The 21,501-nt window shown below is 55.7% G+C and overlaps 1 protein-coding gene across 3 annotated transcripts in view; it reads right to left on the bottom strand.

Moving 5' to 3' along the window:
* TBC1D9B (TBC1 domain family member 9B) overlaps window positions 1-21,501 on the bottom strand; it is a 40,400-nt gene that overhangs the window by 9,586 nt on the left and 9,313 nt on the right. For all 3 annotated transcript variants that reach the window (XM_035029379.1, XM_035029380.1, XM_035029378.1), the window contains exons 4-12: window positions 20,665-20,893; window positions 19,562-19,820; window positions 18,562-18,769; window positions 15,782-15,994; window positions 4,355-4,516; window positions 3,908-4,058; window positions 3,273-3,487; window positions 1,749-1,866; window positions 668-953 (exon numbers count right to left, since the gene is read on the bottom strand). In XM_035029379.1, the coding sequence (XP_034885270.1) occupies window positions 668-953; window positions 1,749-1,866; window positions 3,273-3,487; window positions 3,908-4,058; window positions 4,355-4,516; window positions 15,782-15,994; window positions 18,562-18,769; window positions 19,562-19,820; window positions 20,665-20,893 (1,841 nt within the window). The remainder of the gene's footprint in view (window positions 1-667; window positions 954-1,748; window positions 1,867-3,272; window positions 3,488-3,907; window positions 4,059-4,354; window positions 4,517-15,781; window positions 15,995-18,561; window positions 18,770-19,561; window positions 19,821-20,664; window positions 20,894-21,501) is intronic.

Raw genomic sequence — 21,501 nt, 5'->3', positions numbered from 1 at the left:
ACCTGGGCCAGTGTGAGGCTGGGGCGGGGACCCTGGATCGGGGGGGGACTCAGCTTCTCCGTCCAGAGAACCATGAGTGCACGGGGAGTCCCAGGGTCAGATTCTGAGGAGAAAGAGCTCTGTGGGCTACTGCTGGCTGTGGCCGGAGCAGAGGGACTGTGGGCGGCACAAAGGCGGTGGGGGTGGGGAGAAGGGGCTGGATCCCAGATAGTCTGCTAGTGCTGGATGTGGGGACCTAGGGGGCAGGTGGCGGCCCATTCAGCTGTGAGTGCAAGCTGGCGCGGGCCCCTCCATCTAGGTGACGGTGACGGGGAGGGGGAGAGATGTTGCTGAGCCAGGGAAAGCAGCGTCAGGACTGCTCGGAGACAAGAGCAGGATACCCAACGTCCGCTAGGGGCTGGACTAGGGGGCTCCAGCTGCCGCCCCCCTGCCCCCTCCCGGGTGCTCAGGCGCATTTTATCGGCTCCCAGAGCTGTCAGGACCCAGGGCTGTTTAGCCGGCACGTCCCACCAGGAAAAAGCCTCTCTCCTGCACCGCCCCCCACCAAGTGTGCACGTTGGTGCATGCTGAGCGAGGAGTGCCCAAGGCCGGAGATGGGGCCGGGCTCTGCCATCCACGGGGGCGCCAGCCAGCGGCCTGGTGGGAGGAGGGGGGCCGGCTCGGTCACCTGCCCAGGACGGTCATGGCCTCGCCCTCATCGCTGCAGCCCAGCAGCTGCTCCATGTTGGCATCCAGGATGGCCAAGGCCACCTGCAGGATCACCTTGATGCCCTCGTAGAAGAAGCAGTCAACGATGACCACAGCGCTCTCGAAGGGCATGACACTGAGGAAGAGGGTCAGGAACCAGGACAGGGAGATGCTGGAGATCACCCCCAGGTCCTGCATCTTCTCGGACAGCTGTGGCAGGAAGTCTCTCGTGAGCTCCTCGAAGATGCCTTGGTCCACCAGGGCCCCTAGGGAGAGGACAAAGAAGTCTGAACGCCAGGCCCAAGCCAGGGTGGGTGTGGGGAGCCGACCTGATCCCCGGCCAGCTCCGCTCACTCGCAGGGCTGGAGGAAACGGGAAACAGTGTGCGGGTTTCCCTCTACGGCGTCCAAACCACTGTGTGAAAAGAATACTTGCCCCCACTGTGCTTGGATCTGCTTGTGGGGAAATACAAATCTCTCCTTTCTAGAAGTGTCTGCCGTGTGTCCTGCCCTGAAGCTTGTGAACAGATGTATGATTATAAAGGACCCCGAGAGGGGGAGACCCCCAGAACCAAATGGTGGGGGAAGGACATCTCAGAGCCGCAGACTGAGTCACGTATGTAATTAAGTACGTTTGCCAACGCATCTCCACTTAATCACTCAGACTCTATGGGCTGCCGTTCCTAGTCGCTGAGGCCGGGTGACAGGCACCCGGGGATGTATGGACTCCCTGCCCTGGCTGCGATATGGAGATCTTGCACAGTAAAAAGCCTTGCGGAGAGTTACAGGGGTGAGAACAGAGGCCCCAGGCCTCTCACTGCCAGCTCCCGGGGAGCTGCATGCAGTCTGGGCAGACGGCTGGGAGTCTGCGTTTGGTCTCCACCTTCTAGCTGTGTGCTGATTTCTGAGCCTCCTCATCCGGGGAATGGGGGCTGTGAGTGTCTGCAGCCCACTGCGCATCTGAGAGGCCTCTGAGAGCTCACCCATGCAATGTGCCTGGTGCGGAGGCTGGCCCAGGGAGAGCCGCCACCCCGCGGGGAGCCGTGGGGCCCCAGCACTCACCCACCACCCTGGTGTTGTAGTAGTCGGGCAGCATGCGCTCACAGAGGGCCACCAGCAGCCAGAAGGCCTCCTCCTCACTGCCATAGAGCAGAAGCACGGACGTGACGATGTTCATGGCCTGTGGGCACGGAGACGGCAAGGGGGAGGCTCACAGGGCTGGGCCGCCAAGTAAAACCGCCCCGTGCCCCCAAGGGGCCTGCATGGCCTCACTCTCCAAGCAAGTCCCACAACGACAAACTATCCCACCCAACTCCAGGCCATTTGCCAAAAGGCCATTTGCAGGAAACCAATTTGACAAAAACCATCAGCCAGACCCCTCCAATCGGGCCAGTGGGCACTTGGAAAGCCGAGAGGGAGGGTATGAGCATGTGGCCCTTCTTCAGAGCGGTTTCTGGTGTCGGAGGTGTGACAGGGGGCCAGGCGGATGGAAACGTGAGCCCCATGCAACAGCTACACGGCTGCGGTGAAACGGCAGGGGGGGGAGGAGGGGGGCGGTGCACAGCCTGAGCCAATAGCAAGGCTTCTCAGAAAAAGCTTTCGATGGCAGAGCTTCTCTTAAAAATTCTCTAAAGCCAGCACACGGGCTTGCCCTGCCCCGGGAACAGGTCACGCAGAACACTGGCCGTACGGAAAGGGACTTCAGAGGGGGTGGCATGCTTCTGGGAAACCCAGACGTGGGCTCCGGGAAACAACGCCATCGGACTGGGCCGGGGAAGTGCCCCCCGGATGTAAAATTGGACGCTGCTGGAAGTGCAAGTCGAAACCACGATGAGATACTACCTCACGCCAGCAGGGTGGCTACTGCCCACGGACCGGAGAGCCAGCGTGGCAAGGGTGGGGGGCAAGTGGAACCCTGTGCATTGCTGGGGGGGCACGTAAAATGGTGCCAATGCCGTGAACAGCACTATGGGGATTCCACACACACAAAATGGAAGGTCAGAATACCACACGGTCCAGCAGTTTCACTTGTGGGTACGGGCTCAGGAGAAATGAAAGCCGGGACAGGAACAGACACTGCACGTGCCTGCTCACGGTGGCGCTACTCACAAGAGCCCGAGGCGGAAGCCACGCAAGTGCGCAGCTGAAGATGCATGGGTGAACCGAGTGTGGCCTATTCGCGGAGTGCGATACGGTTCGGCCTCAAAAGGGGAGAAATTCTAACACGGGACGCAACAGGGATGAGCCCCGAGGACGCTGCGCTAAGGGAGTAAGCCGGTCACCAAAAGGCGAATCCTGTGTGACTCTGCTTCCAGGAGGTACCGAAGGCGGGCAAATCCATGCAGAACAGGGAACAGCAGGGGAGATGTCTGCAGACCCTCAACACCCAAATGCCCCAGCCCCCGGCCGCGGCACACAGAAGGCAGTATGTGCTATGGGGGGATGTGAACGGTGAACGGTGTCCCTAGGTACAGCTCTCTTGGGGGTCAGGCTTTTCCAGGGGGCACGGGGCACAGTCACTCAGGCCTCTGCTGAGCAAGCCACTGGCAGGAGATGCGGCCTCTGGGCCCGGCTCGCCCCCTTTACCTGACAGTAGCCGATGGTGGGGTTTCGGAAAGCGTAGGCGGTCAGCACCCGCCGGAGGGCAGCGATGCCCAGCTCGTTCTGGAAGGCGGGGTGCTCGGGCATGGAGCGGTGGAGGTCCCGCTCGATCTCCTCCGTGGCCAGGCTGGACTTCCCCGTGGACTTCTCCACCAGCTCAGCATAGTAACCAGGGTGCGTCACCATCTCGTTCCAGGCCCCTGTGGAGACACAGCTGGCAGCCGTCTCCCTCACCCTCCCCTCCCGCGGGGGCCCTGGGGTCCGTTAGGAGGCGTGAGGCAAGGGTTCCCTGGTGACCAGTCCTGGGAGGGGTCGCCCCCCCGCCCCAGTTTGAATGGCCTTCTTGTGAAACCGTCCAAGTGGCCAAGGGCGTGCGTGCTGGGAGCCCGTCCCAAGGAAAGGAGGCCCGCAAGTGGGAAGGCACTGTCTGGGCGACACAGCCCTGCCCTTGGTGCCTGCGCCCCAGGACGGTGCCCCTGGCTCGGGCCCCTCACCGCTGAGAGCCCCATTTTGGCCTAGGAAAGGGCTAGCAGCTCCTGTCTGGCTGACTTGGGAGGCCGGGTCAGGGGGGCTCTCACCCAGCGGCCCTAGGGGGCCGGGCCGACGCCGGGGCGGCTCACCAGAGAAGAGGAGCCACAGTTCCCCGCGGAGGCTCTCAGGGATGCCCTTCAGCACCAGCTCCCGCGTTTTGGCCGTGCGGTACATGCACACGCCGCGCCCGTATTCAAAGAAGTGAATGTTCCACGACTCCTCTTTCATCTTCTCCTTGGCCTAGGGAAAAGCAAGCACTGGGTCTGGGCGTGCGCACCGGGGCCCTCCTCCATCTGCGGCGCACGTCTGTGAGGGTCCAGGCTGGGCGGGGCATGGCACCACCCCGAGGCAGCAGCGAAATGAGCCTCCGTGCAGAGGCCTAGAGTCTGGGGTGACCGGCCCTGCCCCGCGAGTCGGGCAGGGTGCCCCTGGACAGTGTCCTTCGGGGGCCCGAGGACCTGAGGTGGCGTGCAGGCACGAAGCCCCCTCCCAGGCCCGGGTCCTGCATGGCGATGGGGTCCGCGCTCTGGGCTTACCCCCTTGGCCCCCAGGTCCTCCATGGGCGAGTTTCCCTGGAAGAGTTTAAGCAGCCCCTGCGATGCGGTCGGGGCCTCCTGCACACTGGAGCTCTGGCGGCCCCCCAGGGATGTGGTGGGGCTGGCGGGCTGATCTGAGGCCTCTGCAGGAGCTGGGGAGTGCTGAAAAACACAACACAGGAGGGAAAGCACCTGGTGAGTGAGCTACCCAGAGCGGGGTCTCTGATGTGCAAGCCAGTCGGCTGTTTGAGCACGTGGCCCCCGGCCTCGGGATTGGCTCCGGCTGGGACTGTCAGGAAAGAGCAGCGGGCCCCACAGAGCCCAAGTGCTGAGCCACAAAGTGGAGCGGAGGTGGGGCGACACCGGGGCCAGACCGGCCCGCACAGCCCTTTGCAGATGGACAGAGTCCTAACTGAGGCAATCGTCCCGCAGGAGCCCTTGATGACTGCTGAGCCAGGGAACGAGTCCTCTCTATCCCCTCTCCCTCAGGCGACCTGTCCACTATGCCCTCAAGGGCCCTTCCAAGAAGAAGGGGCTCCCACAGGGCTGGCTGTTGCCCCAGAGCTCCCCGAGTTTCTGTCTTCCTCTGGCCCCCACGTCTGGTGTGTGGTGCACCCCACAGCGGTCACACAACCTCTTGGCTCTGGACACTCATGTCAGCTCAAGACTGGGTGCTGTGGCATCCGGCGAACTAGAACTGGGTGTGTGAGGCGGGCTCCCCGCCTGCAGACCATCTCTGCCATGGGCACCACAGGCTACTTCCCCCACAGGGCCTCGCCCCGAACGGGGCCTCGTGTGAGAGGGGGCCCCAGGTGGAAGCCCAGGGATCTGCTTTCCCACCGCACAGCCAGCCGAAGGGCAAGAGGAATGGACCGTGGGGTGGCTCGGGGAACGTGCCAGGGTGGGGGGCAGTATGGGGCTGGCAGGGGGAAGGAGGAATCAGGGACAGAGGTCTGCGGGGGAGCCCTGCCTTTCAGGGCTCTTCCCCTGGCTTTCTGGAACCCTCCCCTGGCCAACGCATCTCCTCAGGGGAGCCCTGGCAGCCCTGACCCTTCAGGCCCAGCATGGCTGATGCATGACATCCGTCTCCTGCTCGAGCACTGTCCCTGCGGCCTTCCAGGTGAGCTCGCCGTGGGTAATGGCCTGCGCAGGGAGCTTGTCTTGTCCCCTGGCCCAGGGGCTCAGGAGGGCCACAGCTGGTGCCCGTGTTCCCCTCGGCTCTCTCCCTGAGCACCCACCGGCAGGAACAACACTGCTCTGAGTGGACACTTGTCATTGGCTCCCCTCAACCCACTTCCCCTTCTGCCAGCAGCCAGCTCCCCATTTCTCTGGCGGGGGGCACATTTCTCTCCGCTCTTGGCTTGGCACTTTGTGGGCTCCACTGAGAACCGGGGTGAAGCCCTGAACTAATAATTAGCTGTTCCCACCCCAGGGCTCAGGGGGGCGGGGCTGGAGGCACTGTGTCACCTGGTCGCCACCGAGGACGTGCAGGGGTGACTCTGCAGGGAACGCTGGGATGAGCCGAGGATGCGGGGGTTGCCACCAGCATCCGGGTCCCACACATGGCCCGGGAACTAAGCCCTCCTGGCGGAAAGCCCAGTCCAGTGGGGAGAGGCCCCTGTGACGTCAGGCAGCCCACCGTGAGGACTTCTTGGCTTGTGGGCCAGTAAGCCCCACCTTTGCATGTCGTGCTCCAGCCTGGGTCTTGTTATCTCAGATCCCCCCAACGCCACCCCCACCCCGGCCACAGTCCCATCCTCCAAGTGGCAGGGGCAGGGGATGCTGGTTGGCTTCCTGCAGGACCTCACCCTCTCTGTGGTCCTTGTAAGAGAGCCCTCTTCTCAGCTGTAGTGAAGGGTCCACAGAGAGTACGTGTTAAACCCACCGAACAGTACTCTTTGAATATAAATGGCATATTGTATGTCAGTTTTGCCCCGGAGATGCTGTCTTTAATAAAAAGGGGGGGGGGGGAGAAAGAATAGGAAGAGAACTCTGCTAGGTCCCATCCACAGTCCATCCCTCTGCCCCCGGCTGGTGTTCCGGAAGTGGATTTTGGGTCTGCTAGGATACATTTTCATGACGAACTGCGCAGTCTGTGGGGGCACAACGCCAGACCAGACCGACATGGAGATTCTGCTGCCCGCCTGAGGTTCCCCAAAGGGACCGGGACACAGATGGACCTGCAGGCCCCAGAGCACCTCCGAGAATCAGGCTCTCAGTGCTGCAGAAGGGCACGGACTCCAAGGTGTGGCCTTGGCGACGCCGTCCTGTGTGACGCCTGCGTGCGAGACAGGGAGCTCACAGGCCACGCCGCCTGGGAGTCCTGCATTTTCCTGGGCCCGTTCCTCCCGTGCCTGCAGGTGACCGCCTCACACATCGGTCCAGTGCCAACCTCCCGACCCACCTTCCCACCTCACTTCCTGCTCAACAGAACCTCTGGCCTCCTGCTAGACTGAGCGAGCGAGCGAGTGGGAGCAATCTGAGGCCCGTCGTGGCCACGGCCATCAGCCAGCCTTCCTGCATCCGTGGCCCACAGGCCCAGCCTTCTGCCTCTGGGACGGGGACCCTCCTCTAGGCGACTGCCCCCGCAGAGGGTCCACGGACGGGATCCATCCAGCAGGCGCCATCCCTACAAACCCTCCTCATGCTTCCACAGGGGGCGCTCACACGCCGTGTGCAGTGAGCTGTCCACCTATGCTCCCTGCGCTTTAGTGTTGTTATACCTCAACTAAAGTGACCCGTTCTGCTTGGCTGACCTTTATAACAAACTCCTCAAAAGAGTTGTTGAAACTCACTGCTTCCTTTCCCCCAGTTTGCCAGGAAGTACACCTTCTCGTTCTGGTATCTAACATCCAGCACCCCGGTCCGTCCCCCCAGACCCTGTTGATCCCTCCTGTGGGCAACGCTGAAATTCGTGAGCGCGCCTCTTCTCGCCCTCCCTGCTCTCCCTGCTAATGTACAGTGATACACTTTCACTCCCAGGTAAGGAGGCAATCGATGAGCTTATTCTACTTTCCATGCCTTTTTTAAAAAAAGATTTTATTTATTTATTTGAGAGAGAGAGAGCAAGTGAGCACGTGCACGAGCAGGGAATGGGCAGAGGGAGAGGGAGAAGTAGACTCCCCACAGAGCAGGGAGCCCGACGTGGGGCTTGATCCCCAGACCCTGAGATCATGACCCGAGCAGAAGGCAGAAGTTCAACCGACTGAGCCACCTGGGTGCCACTTAAAGCCGTTAGATTTCTGGGGCGCCTGGGTGGCTCAGTTGGTTAAGCCTTCGGCTCAGGTCACGATCCTGGAGTCCCGGGATCGAGTCCCGCATCAGGCTCCCTGCTCAGCAGGGAGTCTGCTTCTCCCTCTGATCCTCCCCCATCTCATGCTCTCTCTCTCTGTCTCATTCTCTCTCTCAAATAAATAAATAAAAATCTTAAAAAAAAAAAAAAAGAATACAGTCTTCTCTCTTTAAAAAAAAAAAAAAAAGCCGTTAGATTTCTTAAATTCCTCCATGTTCTTTACTTACTGCCTGTGGTCTTCACTCCTGAATCTTATTTTTCCCATATAAAATTCTTTGGTCATGTTTTTTTAAAATTATATATCTTTAAAATGTTACTCTTGGGGCGCCTGGGTGGCTCAGTTGATTGAGCGTCTGACTTTTGATTTTGGCTCAGGTCATGATCTCAGGGTCCTGGGATTGAGCCCCACATCAAGCTCTGCACGGAGTCTGCTTGAGATTTTCTCTCTCTCTTGCCCTCTGCCACTCCCCCCCGCCCCCAGGGTTGTGTGCTCTCTCTCAAAAAAAATAACAAACCTTAAGAAAAAAAGATCTCTGATGCTTATTTAAAAAAATTAAAAATAAAATGTTACTCTGTATAAAATGTTGCTATCTAAAAGTCTGAACCTACTCTGATTTTCTTCTTTCATAAATGACTTGGGTCTTTTTTGACTGGTTGCCCCAAAGATTTTTTTTTTTTAATTTTTAGTTTTTACTGCATTCTGTTAACAGTATTGACTATTCTGGACTGGTTTTCCCAAAAGTACGACGTGCCCTTCCACCGTGCAATCAAGTCTTTTTACACTCAGAAAAGTTTTCTCGATTGGTAGTTTCTATCAGTTGTTATTCTATGCTCTTCAGTTTTCTGTTTCTATTATTTTACGGTCTTTGCTATTCTACGCTCTTATACATAAGTTGGATCTTCTTTCTCTGACTTTTTTATCACAGCTCCTGACCATTTTTTTCTCTTTCTTGTTTGGCCCTCCCTTGACCCCATCCCTTCCTTATCCCTTCAAGTCTATTCATTGTTGTGTTCTCCTTGTGCAATACTTAATTCTGAAAAATTTCTCCTGAGTCCCATCAACTCTCTTTTCTGTTGACTGGTCACTTTGTTTCTGAGCTTTCTAAAAATTTTTATTTATACCATTCTTTAGTAGTTTCTATTATTTTTTGAATTCTTTTTAGATCATTTTGAAATATTAGGATGTGGTTTTCATCTGCTTTGGGGGAATACTGTTCTGATAGACTTTCATTGTCTGTGGAAGGTTACCTGGTTTGTTTTTTTCTCCCTATGATACCTTTGTATGGGGTGTGATCATAATCCTCTGTTGCTCAGGTTTAAATGACATGAATTCTTCTGTACTTTCTGGAGAATTATGTACGTGTTGGGAAGATGTGGGTCAGGGTAGCTTTCCACACTGAACATTTGGGGATCCGTCTTCTGCTGTACCTCTCAGTGTATCCCCCTCCTCTCAACATTTCCTATCCATTTCCTCTAGTGTTGGAAGTTTCTCTCTCCTTCCCCCCCCAGGTTCCTGCCCTGCTCAGTCCAGGTCTTGTTTTCCTCAGGGAGGGAGGGCTCTTTCCTTTTGGGGGTTGTGGTGGGTGTTTCAGATCCTCAGGGCAATGCTCCGCCCTGGATTATCTAATCTTCCCTCCCTCGTTATGTTTGGTTTGCTTATCTGTAGAGTGGAGCTGAGAAATGTCCCCAGGTCACTGGCTGTATCTCAGAGTCACCTGCCGAGGTTTCTGTTCAGTGAATCTCTCTTGGGGGTGTGGGGAGGTGTTTTATGGTGGTTTCTGGGTTCCCTGGCTCTTGGGACTGTCAGAACCCCTTTGCTCTTCCCTTTACCGCCTCCGCACAGCTGCTGAGTCTACGTCCCTTTAGAGTAACGCTACAGTTGGTGGTCTGACCCTACCTCCTCGTCGTCGTCTAGGGTTTGTGGGACACCCTTTCCACCTGCCTTTGTTAAAGTTGGTCTGGGCCTTTTCCTGAGGAAAGTCGGTAAGATTTAAAAATTACCCTGCTCCCACCGCCTTGTCCCAGTTAAAGGCCCCTCCACTCAGGTTTTTCTTCCTGTCTTTCCACTGAGCGACTTGGGTCAAGGCCGCCATGACCTATGTTTGCCGTCTCCAGTAGCCGGGTCTCAGTGTTCGTAATGCTTGACCTCAGACATCATACATCCCAGCCTGCACTCTTCCAGCCCTGCTCTCCCTGCATCTTCCCCGCGGCGTGAGATGGTGATTGACTCTCTGAGCTGCACAGCCAACATCACAGATGACACCACAGTGTCATCACCTTGTAAACCCCTTTCTTTCGCCCAGACCCAATACCAAATGTACTGAACCTATCAATGATCTCAGATCTACTTCCAGAACATGTCCTATACACTAACACTGAACAATCCAAGAAGGAAATTAACAAGACAATTCCATTTAAGACAATTCCATTTATGACAGCATGGAAAAGAATCAAGTGCTTAGGGATAAACCGAACCAAGGAGGTGAAGACTTGTAAGCTCAAGACTACAGAATATTGCTGAAAGAAATTAAAGAAGGCATAAATAAACAAAGACATTTTGTGTTCGTGGATTAGAAGACTTAATATTGTTAAAATGTCAATACTCCCCAAAGTGACCTACAAATTCAGTGTAACTCCCCGTCAAAATCCCAATGACTTTGTTTGCAGAAAAAAAAAATCTATATTAAAATTCACATGGAATCTCAAGGGCAGGACCACAAGTAGTGAAAACAATAGCCAAAGAGGATGAAACTGGGGGAGGGGGTCTCATACTTGTTGATTGAAAAGTCTATTATAGGGCGCCTGGGTGGCTCAGTTGGTTGGGTGACTGCCTTCGGCTCAGGTCATGATCCTGGAGTCCCGGGATCAAGTCCCACGTCGGGCTCCCTGCTCGGCAGGGAGCCTGCTTCTCCCTCTGACCCTCCTCCCTCTCATGTTCTCTGTCTCTCATTCTCTCTCTCACAAATAAATAAAATCTCAAAAAAAAAAAAATTTAAAAGTCTGCTATAAAGCTGTGCTGGCATGAAGACAACAGACCAACGGAACAGAACTGAGAGCCCAGAACTGAGCCTCGAATATGTGGTAAATGATTTCTGACAAGGGTGCCAAGACTGTTCAATGGGGAACGGACAGAGTTTTATAACAAATGGTGCTGAGAACCGGGTATCCAACTGCAAAATGATGAAGATGGACCCTTACCTCACACCATACATGAACATTAACTAAAAAATGGAACAAAGACATAAATGTAAGAGCTAAGGCTATAAAACTCTTAGAACAAAACACAGAGGAAAAGCTTTATGACTTTGGATTGGCAATAATTTCGTGGATATGACACTAAAAGCACAAGAAATAAAAGAAAAATAAACTGGACTACATAAAAATGTAAAACTTCTGTACATCAAAGGACACAATCATCAAAATGAGAAGACAATCCATGGGAACGAGAGAAAATATTTGCAAATCATATATCTGATGGGTTAATATCCAGAAATATATACAGAACTTCTACAACTTGACAACAAACAACCCAACTCAAAAAAAAAGGTGAAGAACTTGAATAGACATTTCTCCAAAGAAGCTGGACAAACGGTCAATAGGATATGAAAAGATGACCAATATCACTGATCACTGGGGAAATGCAAATCAAAACCACAATGAGATACCACTTCACACCCATCAGAATGGTTATTGTAAAAAACCTGGAAGATAATACGCGTTGGCAAGGATGGGGAGGAACTGGGACCCTTGTGCACTGCTGGTGGGAATGTGAAATGGTGCAGTCACAGGGGAAGAAGGTATGGCAATTCCTCAAAACATTAAACACTGAATGACCCATTGACTTCTTGCCAGCAATTCTACTTCCGGGTATCTCCCTCTAAGAACTGAAAGCAGGGTCTTGAAGAGATGTGTGTACACCTACATTCACAGCAGCATTATACAACAGCCCAAAGGTACAGGCAACCCAAGTGTCCCTCAAAAGGTGGACGGCGGCGCCTGTTAAGCATCAGATTCTTGATCTCGGCTCAGGTCACGATCTTAGGTTTGTGAGATCAAGGCCCGCGTTGGGCTCCATGCTGAGTGTGGAGCCTGCTTAAGATTCTGTCTCTCCATCTACCCCCCCAGGCCCCTGCTCACGCGCTCTCTCGCTCAAAAAAAGGATGAATGGATAAACAAGTATGGTACACGTCTACAGTGAGATATTATTCAGCCTTAAAATGGAAGGAAATTCTGACACTGCTACCATGAGGACGAACCCTGTGGTTGCACAAGAGGTGAATGGACATCGCGCCACTGAACTGTATACTTCAAAATGGGTAAGACGGTGGATTTCACGTTATGTGACTTTTACCACAATTAAAAAAAAAAAAAGGACATCCTGAATTTGACCACGTCTCACGAGCTCCACTGCTCCTACCCTCGACCAAGGCTCTATCGTTCCATGTCCTGATTACTTTAGCAGACTTTCCACTCCTGTCTGCTTCTACCCGGGCCACTCCCTAGTCCAGCACTGCCCACGGGACACAGAATGAGAGCAGCATATGTAATTTAACCCGTCCCAGTAGCCACGTTAAAATACAGGAGAGAGGGGCGCCTGGGTGGCTCAGTTGGTTAAGCGACTGCCTTCGGCTCAGGTCATGATCCTGGAGTCCCGGGATCGAGTCCCGCATCGGGCTCCCTGCTCGGCAGGGAGTCTGCTTCTCCCTCTGACCCTCCTCCCTCTCATGCTCTCTGTCTGTCATTCTCTCTGTCTCAAATAAATAAATAAAATCTTTAAAAAAAAAATAAATAAATAAATAAAATAAAATACAGGAGAGAAATTGGTGAGATAAATTCTAATAACAGATTTTATTTAATGCACTCTAGCCAACATATGGTTATTTCAACGTGGAATTACTATAGAAAGTTACTGAGATCTTTTATGTTCTCTTTTCTCATAGTACACGTTCAACCTCTGGCGCGGAGTTTATGCCCACGGCACACTGCAGTTTGGACCAGCCACGTTTTCCAGTGCCCAACAGCTACGTGCGGCTCCTCTGCTGAGCAGCTGTGCCTCTCACCCGTTCCCAACCTGACAGGCCAGACTAATTCTATTAGAACATGCACAGATCGTGTCCCTCCTCTGGCCAGAACTCGCCAACGGCTTCCCATCTCACTCAGGGTCAAAGCTGAAGTGTCGACAGGCCCACAGGCTTCTGTGATCTGGCTTCCTGCTTCCTTCTGACTCACCTTCTGCACTGCTCTTCACTTGCCTCCGCGGCCTGTGCCAAGCAAAACCCCACCTCTGGGCCTTTGCACCTGCTATTCCCTCTGCCTCCAACACCCTTTCCCCAGGTACTCCATGGCTTGTTCCCTTACTTGGGAGCCCCTCCTTTCCCCTGATCCCTTTATCCTGCTCTATTTTTATCCATAGATCTTATCACCACCTGCCATACCTCAGATGTTTGTTTGCTTATTGTCTTGTCTCTCCCACTAGAATATAAGCTCTGTCTAATCTGTTCACTGCTCTATTCCCAGTGCCTGGGGTAGCACCTGGCACCTAATGGAAATGCAATAAAAACATCTTGGGGGGGACACCTGGGTGGCTCAGTGGGCTGAGCGTCTGACTCTTGGTTTCAGCTCAGGTCGTGATCTCAGGGTCGTGGGATTGAGTCCCACATCAGGCTCCCTGCTCAGCGCAGAGTCTGCTTGTCCCTCTCCCTCTGCTCCTCCCCACCCCACCCCCCTGGCTCATGCTCGCTCGCTCTCAAAATAAATAAATAAAATCTTTAAAAAAGCCCCCAAAACTATGCTGAGTGAACAGTGAGCGTTCAGAAGGGGCCAGGGGTCTATGCTTACTCTGGCCTGGTAGGCCCTGTCATTTGTCGTGTTGGGCCTCATGAAGGCAGCTCAACATTCTTTTCACCCAACCTAAACTCACTCTCTCCTGAAATCCCAGATCAAGCCCAATTTCCTCTAAGAAACCTTCCTAAATGTCTCCAATGATCAGAGTCTGTCCGGCCCCTTCCCATCCTTCCCTATCTACTTACTGAGCATTGACTACGGGGGTGGAAAATATAAAGGCCTCCGTGGGCCAGACCAGGTGGGGCTTTGGGGAGCTGGAGGGCATGTGCCACTGCTTGGCTCCAGGGCCACCTGGTGCGAGTGTGGGCCCCGTAATGCCAGGGTTGCTAATTTTTCCAGAGAAGCCAGATATGTGGATTTTTACACGGACTCCTCTAATCATGAAGTGTTTTTGCAAACTCAGATTGATCCATAGCACACATATCACCTTCTAACTCACCAGGAAGCAATCAAATATGGCCATGGTTGTGCCAACCTCAGTGAGCTCCCTCTGGTCACAGATGGACTGAGGGGAATAACTGTCATGGACCGAAACAGCTGCCTAAGTCTGTAAGTTCATAATTATAATGACAAAACGAACATCACAAATGCCTCGATCATATCTGGAGGATACTAGAAATGCAGCTCATCGTTTTAACAACTGGTGAATAAAAGCAGGGGATAGGGGCGCCTGGACGGCTCAGCCGTTGGGCGTCTGCCTTCGGCTCGGGTCATGATCCCAGGATCCTGGGATCGAGCCCCGCATCAGGCTCCCTGCTCCGCAGGAAGCCTGCTTCTCCCTCTCCCACTCCCCCTGCTTGTGTTCCCTCTCTTGCTGTGTCTCTGTCAAATAAATAAAAAATATAAAAAATAAAAAAATAAAACAAAAGCAGGGGATAAAAGATTTCCTCTGCCCTTCCTAGGTGAACTATGCCTCAGTAGCGAAGTAGTTGATGAAGGGGGTTCTCTCTAGGGACATATTCCAGGCTCATCAACAGAAGGATTGACAGTAGACTGCCGCCATCTTGCAACCCCTGATCTATGCAAAGCCCATCAGGGACTGAGAACAGTACACGACAGGATGACCGGGTGTTGTATATAGCTCTTGGTGGAAGTACATAGCTCCTCAATCCCACGTACAAGCAGACTCGCCCCTAAACACGCAAACAACTGAACCTGAATCTGATCTGGGTCTCACTATTCAACCACCAACCTACAGGAGACAGGGGACAGAAGAATACTGTAAATGCCTTCAGAGGGATGCCATCAGGAAGCACCAGACCATGAGACCCTCTATAGCACAAATGACCCCGTTCCTTCAACAAAATGCCGCAAGAAGAAAGAGAGACGGAGCAGACCTCTCCAGATCAAAAGGAATTTAAGAGACATATTGACTGAGCACATATGACCTATGTGTACTTCAATGCCAATGATGCTCAGACGGTAAAAAGTACATCTACGTTTGGGGAAACGCGAATACAAGTGCAGTTGACCACTGAGCAACCCGGGTTCTGGATGCGCAGGCTCACTTATGTGTGCGTGTTTTGGATAAACACAGCACTGTAAATGTATTTTCCTTCCCTTAATATTTTATTAACTACATTTTCTTTTCTGTTACTGTTAAGAATACGGTATATAATACATGTAACATACCAAATACAGGTTAATCAGCTGTTTATGCTGAGTAAGGCTTCCAGGCCAGGGTAAACTTAGTAGTTAAGTTTTGGAAAAGCCAAAAGTTCTACGTGGATTTCTGACTGTGTGAGGGGTCGGCGCCCCTAACCCTTGCATTGTTCAAAGGTCAACTGTATTTGATATTAAGGAATTACTGTTAATTTTGGTGTAATAATGATATTGAAGTTAAGTCTTTAAAAAGAGGGTCTTCCCTCCTCCAAAAAAAACCAGGTCTTTCCCTGTAAAAATCCCTGAAAGACTGAAGATTGACCAGAGAAATACCAGTAAATGAACCCACGCTGGATAGGCCTCGACTGTGGCAGAAGTTCCTGTGGAATGAAGATGAGGCTGGCTGGTCAAGCCCGAGAAGGTTTCTTATATGCAATGGGGCTTGAGGCAGGCGGGGGGTGCTCAGGAGGACTGGGGGGCCGCGGTGGGGTACAGAGGGGCCTGTGAGCTCGGGCAGCAAGTGTGGCAGGGACACCCACGTCGGGCTAGGTTAGGCTCGCCATCCTGCACCCAGAGGGGGCCCTCCCACCTGAGGCCATGGCAGGCACCAACATGGAGGCTGATGGCTGCCCAGGCTCTCCTCCTGGCCCTGACCGCCCCGCCCCACCGCTCCCATGGGGGCCTCTCACCTCCGGGGCTGGGTCCGCGGTGCTGGCTTTCCTTCCCCCACCATTGCCTTCGGGCTGCTTGGACGGCATTTTCTGGAGGAAGTCAGAGATCTTCTGAACTAAGAAATCGCGGTCTTTCAGGTTGGCGAACAGGAAGGTCATTTTGCTCTTGGTGCTAATGGACAGGGGGCTGGGCAGGACACTGGAGCTGTCGGCTTTTTCGACAATGGTCACCTGAGAAAGCAAAGTGAGCACTGGGGGTGGGTGTCTGGGGATGGGAAGCTGACCAGCTCTGGGCATGTGGGAGCACAGTGGCCTCACGCAGTCCTCTCCGGGCCAAGGGCACTGGCTGGGCCCCACCGCGTTCCCGTGCTGAGTCTGCCGCTTATTGCCGTGGGACTCTGAGCAAGTCACCTGCACAGGCCAGCCTGGTTTCCCCCTGCTGATGGGGACAGTGAGCCCACCGGCCTCGCGGGACCATCGTGAGGATGATGATGCAGAAGTGCTCAGCCCCGCTGGCGGCCCATCCGGCTTCCCAAAGACGTCCAGTTACTCTCACTCTAAAGCATGGGGAGCAGCCCTGCCTGCACGCTGTCCTAAACACCGGCTCCCCGGGTACTTGCCAACAGGGGCGTCCCGGGCCTGGCTCTGACCCTGAGGCGTGTGGACAGCATCATAGGTGTGGAGGGTGCAGAATGGGCTTTCAAGGGACGCCTCTGCAGAGCCTGTGGCCCAGGGGGGTCACAGACAACAGACAGGCAGGGACTGGCCTGACACACAAGGAAAGGCTGGAGAAGCCGGGGTAAGAGTGAGCAGGGGCGGGCAAGTGAGCGTGTGCAGGTGTGCGTGTGTGTGTGTGTCCAGATGCATGTGAGCATGTGTGTGCACAGGTCTGCACGCACGTGAGCTAAGATCTAAGAAGGGGTGAACGGTTCACTGAAGGTCCCACGGGTCCCGGCGGGGCATCGACATGCGCTGACGGACATTCTCAACTACGCGGGGGGAGGGGGTGAAAGGCTCAGGTGCAGGTAGCACCCTCCTGAGGGGGCGGCCGTGGACAGGAAGGGACGTGCGGGGGGGACGCGGGAACAAGGCCTGGTGAGGATCCAAGCCAGCTTCTGCTCGCCAGCTGAGCCAACGGACAGCAGGAATGCCGCTTTCCGAGGCGGGGCGCGATGTCCGCTCTGCAGCCTGCTCTGAGGGGGAAGCCCTGTGAAGGCCCCTGGTGGGCGCACTGGGGATCATTGGCGCCAGGCCAGGGCCCCTGTCCTGACCCCAGAGCCCGAGTCCGTCCTGCTCCCCACCTCAGCCAGGCTCTCTGCCATCAGAAACACCGGGATCATCGGGAGAAACAGAGCTGAGGCCTATGGAGACCTCTGCACCCACCCCCAGGCCTTGGCCCAGGACAGACTCACGGCCCAGCAGGAACAGGGAATGTGGGGTCAGGGGTTACCTGAGCCCTCAGCCGGAAGCTTCTGGAGCTGTGGCTCTTTCAAGTCCCTTGCCTCGGACTTGCCTTGGGGAAACGAGGCAGCACACAGAAGAACCCCCCTCCCCCGACACCTACCACCGCTGCACCCACAACTGGAGGGCTTTGTAAATGCAGGGGGGCCTCACAACTCCAGGCTGTTAATAAAATCAAGATACTGCAATCTAGATTATAACTTAAGAACCTCACTGTGCTTCACAGAGCTGAACAGCCACTCTGCCCTGCTGGGCCATGAGGAAAAGGAGGCCTGAGGACCTGCTCTGACCTTCTGCGGGGGGGGGTCTGTCAGTGCTTCCCACCTTACGGGGGCCCTCTCCCTCACTGTCCACACCCTTCACTGCAGCATAGGACAAACGGCCTTGCTTCCGTCAGGGTCACTGTGGAAGCCTAAGAAACCTGAGAAAAAGTTATCTTTGACAGATGAGAGCCGTCCCCATCCCTGACAGGTGAGAGCTGACCCCTACCTGTGACAGGTGAGAGCCGTCCCCATCCCTGACAGGTGAGAGCTGACCCTTACCTATGACAGGTGAGAGCTATCCCTATCCCTGACAGGTGAGAGCTGACCCCTGCCTGTGACAGGTGAGAGCCGTCCCCATCCCTAACACAGGTGAGAGCCATCCCCATCCCTGATGGGTAAGAGCTGACCCCTACCTGTGACAGGTGAGAGCCGTCCCCATCCCTAACACAGGTGAGAGCCATCGCCACCCCTAATGGTTGAGAGCTGACCCCTACCTGTGACAGGTGAGAGCCGTCCCCATCCCTAACACAGGTGAGAGCTGACCCCTACCTGTGACAGGTGAGAGCTGTCCCCATCCCTGACGAGTGAGAGTGGACTTCCAGTGGCCCTGCTGGAGTCTGAGTCACAGCCAAGGCAAGTGTCAGGAGAGGAACGTGAGGTGGCCTCTGAGAGTGACATGGTGGGGCTGGTCAGGGGTCAAAGTCCTCCAAGCTAAAGCAGGCCTTTGCTAAAGTCCAACTGCTGGACCACGAAGGCAGGCCTCAGGGACACTCACCCGCAGGAGGCCTCTGGGATCTGCTCAGGGAAGCACAGAACTTTGCTGGAGTTACCTGAGCTCTCCCAGCATGCCAAACCCCAGCCTGTCTCCCCACCAGGTAAGGTGACCCCTGAGGCAGCATCCAGCTCACCCGCCTGGAGGGGCCTGGCACAAGGCAGGGGCTCAGGGAAGTTGCTGACTCACTATGTGCCCTCCACATGCCCACCACCGAACGCCAGGGGGCTGCCCTGGGCTGGCGACCCCCACCAGGTGCCCCAGGGAGTCAGGGCAGAGCTGGTGGGGGGACCGGGGCTCACCTCCCGCAGGGGTATGATGAGGTGGCAGGCGTCTTCCTCTTTGCTGGCGAAGCAGATGTAGTTGCTGGAGATGAACATCTGGCCAGGGATGTGCAGCTTGTTGAATGGGGTCCACAGGGTACAGCCCGTGTGGCCATCCAGACGCTCGTCCCTGGGCAGGCGGAAGGTGGCCCGGTAGCACTCATTCTTGGCTCGGGCATCCAGGTCTCTGGGAAAGGCCAGGGGGTGGGAGGAAAGGGGACAGTAGTTAGGGCCAGTGTGCCTGCAAGCGGGCTTCCATGTGGGATTGGGCTCTTTGGGGTCCTCCCATGAGCAAGTCATGGCCAGGGGATCTCAGAGTTCAATAAAACACACACAGCAGATGGCCAGGTACCACGAGACACATTTGTAGGACCAGCAAACAGCATGCCCTGGAGCCCTGAGGGCTCTGGGGGACACCCAGAAGCTTGACAGGGTTTGACATGTCACCTGCTTGGTGCTGAGGGCAGACAGGGCCCTGGGGCCTGGAGGTTCCTACACCTGTCCCGCACACCTCTGCCCTGAGGTTGCTGTTGCCCGGGAAGACCCAGCCCCACCTGGACACCCAGACAAGGACCTCCTGATCTTAAACACGTGACTCTGTGAATGAACACAAAGGCATGCTTGCCCGATGACCGTGTGAGGTGGCCACCTGGCACCCTGCTCCTGGCCCCCTGCTCCTGGCCCCCTTGGTGGCTCTTTCCTTGTAAACATCTCTTCCCCCAGCCGCACGGGGGCTGCCGACAGCCTGAGCAGGGCCTGGAGGGCACACCCTGATGGATGGTGTCAAGTCCTGGCCCTTGCTTGTTTCCTTTCTGGAAGGTTCCAAAAGCACCCCATCACAGGCATGGGGAGAGTGACATCCTTGGATGGTGCCCTCTTGTAACTATGTGCAACCAGCCCTTTTCTGGGGCCTTCCTCCCACAGGGCACCTGGGAAGGGAGAGGAGGGCCGGCCCCTCCCACCCCAGGGGGCTGCGCACCGCTTCAGAGCCGAGATGTTTCTGTGTGGCCGGGCAGGCCGGGGCAGCGCCTTGTCCTCCAGGAAGCCCTCGCTGTCCAGCAGCTGCCGCATGGCCAGGTTGGCCAGTTGCTCCATGAGCTTGAAGGTCTCGCCGATGTTGAGGAACATGGAGAAGAACAGCTCCTGGTCCCGGGTGTCCACACGGATGCTCTCCGGGAAGAGCAACGTGGCATTCTTCTCCAGCCTTGTGACGTCCACCCACTGTACCACCAGGCTCACTGGACACCAGCAGGGACACATAAGCCAGTGGGTCACACGGGCCGGAGGGCTGGACAGCACCTGTGCCCGAAACCCACTGGGAAAGCCGTGCCCCGAGGGAATCACGGACCGTATGCAACCCCCCCCCCGCCCGTGTCTGAGCCTGGCTGTGCCGGGACAGGGGCTCCACGAGGAGGGCCCGGGCCATGGGGGTCTCCACTGTGTCCCAGGCCAACCTGGCACCCCGCCCTGAGAACGTTCTGGTGACTATCTGCCCCACAAATGGCTGAGGGATGACACAAATGCATGCGGGGAGGTGAGCTGGCGGGTACCCTGCCTGGTGAGGAGGTGCCAGGCGGGAGGAGGGCAGGGCGAAGGATGTGGCAGGTGTGTGCACGGTGGGGCAAGGCCTCGCTGTGCTCAGAAGGGCTGAAGCCCTGAGAGGCTCTTTCTGGGGCTGGCGTGGCAGCAGAGGGCACCGGCTGCCCCTGGGAAGTCAGCCTTGTGCCCAGAGGCCTAGGGCTTCCCGCAGCACCACGTAACCTGGAGCCACTCGGGGATGGCATCTGCCCTAGAATGTTCGACTTAAAGGAGGGAAGGGAGCCCCTGAGCCGTGGCTCTGGGAAGAACCAGGTTGGTGGACGAAGGCGGGCCAGGAGCCCCCAAGAGCCAGGTGCGTGCCTACCTCAAGTCCAGGTCTCCTTGCTGCGGACCTCAGAGGCACACTGGGTTTCGGGGAGATCCCCGGGGTGTGTGTGTGCGCGCAGAATATCGGGGGACCGCGCTGGAGGAAGCCCCTGAGGAACTCTGGTGGTCTGGAGAGGCGGGGACCGTTCTGGAGGCGGGGGTCTGGGGGCGGCTCACCTTCCTTTCCCAGCAGGAACGAGTAGAAGCACAGGTGGTTGACGGTCAGGTAGAGCCAGCCCTGCCGGGGCACGCGGCCCTTCCAGAAGCTGCAGGAATAGTAGTTGACCAGCTTCTCCCCCTCCGGCATCCCGAACTGCTTCCGCATCTTCAGCTCAGCCTCCTTGAATTTCCCAGGGTCCTCGTCTCCCTGGGGCTGCAGGTTCTTGTTCTCTTCCGCGATGATGCCCTGCAGGGGGATGAGGGGCCTGATTCCTGGCAGGCCTGGGGGCGGGTGGGCAGGCGCTGAGACCCTGGACTCCTGGCCACTGGCCCCAGGGCCACAAGCTGGCGAGGCTGAGGCAAGTGGTCAGACAGATGCCAGGCAGGTTCCCTCAACTCCTGAGCTAATAATACCTCAAGCATGGCTGCCTGGAAGTAGGGACTTTTAAAATAAACATTTATTTCCACGTAAAATTTCTGGAAAATATAATAAACATGCTAAAAACCCCACACAGTAGGGCAGTGTATTCAGGAAGCAGGAGTCTCCCCCTTGCCCACTGTAGCCACTCTGCTGGTTTCCTGCAGGGCTACAGGCCCTGATGTGCCTCTGAGCAAACATGTGGTTTTCTCTTTCCCTCTTTCTTTACCCAAATGGCATCCAGCTATGGCAATGTTCTGTAAAGTGCTGTTCTCACAATGGGGATGTTCTGTATTTATTTGACTTTCTCCCCTCTCTCTCAATATACCAGGGGCTCCTGCTTCTTGACCCCACCCACAGACCAGCTGCAGGCCCCTCCCAGTTCAGGGCCCCCTAGACCAGCTCTAGACCCCTCCCAGCTCAGGGACTCCAGACCA

Source organism: Mirounga leonina, unplaced genomic scaffold (assembly GCF_011800145.1).
Source record: "Mirounga leonina isolate KUSES-001 unplaced genomic scaffold, KU_Mleo_1.0 Mir_239, whole genome shotgun sequence".
NCBI lineage: Eukaryota > Metazoa > Chordata > Mammalia > Carnivora > Phocidae > Mirounga > Mirounga leonina.
Note: the sequence above shows the minus strand (reverse complement) of the source record. Positions and strands in the feature narration are given on the sequence as shown.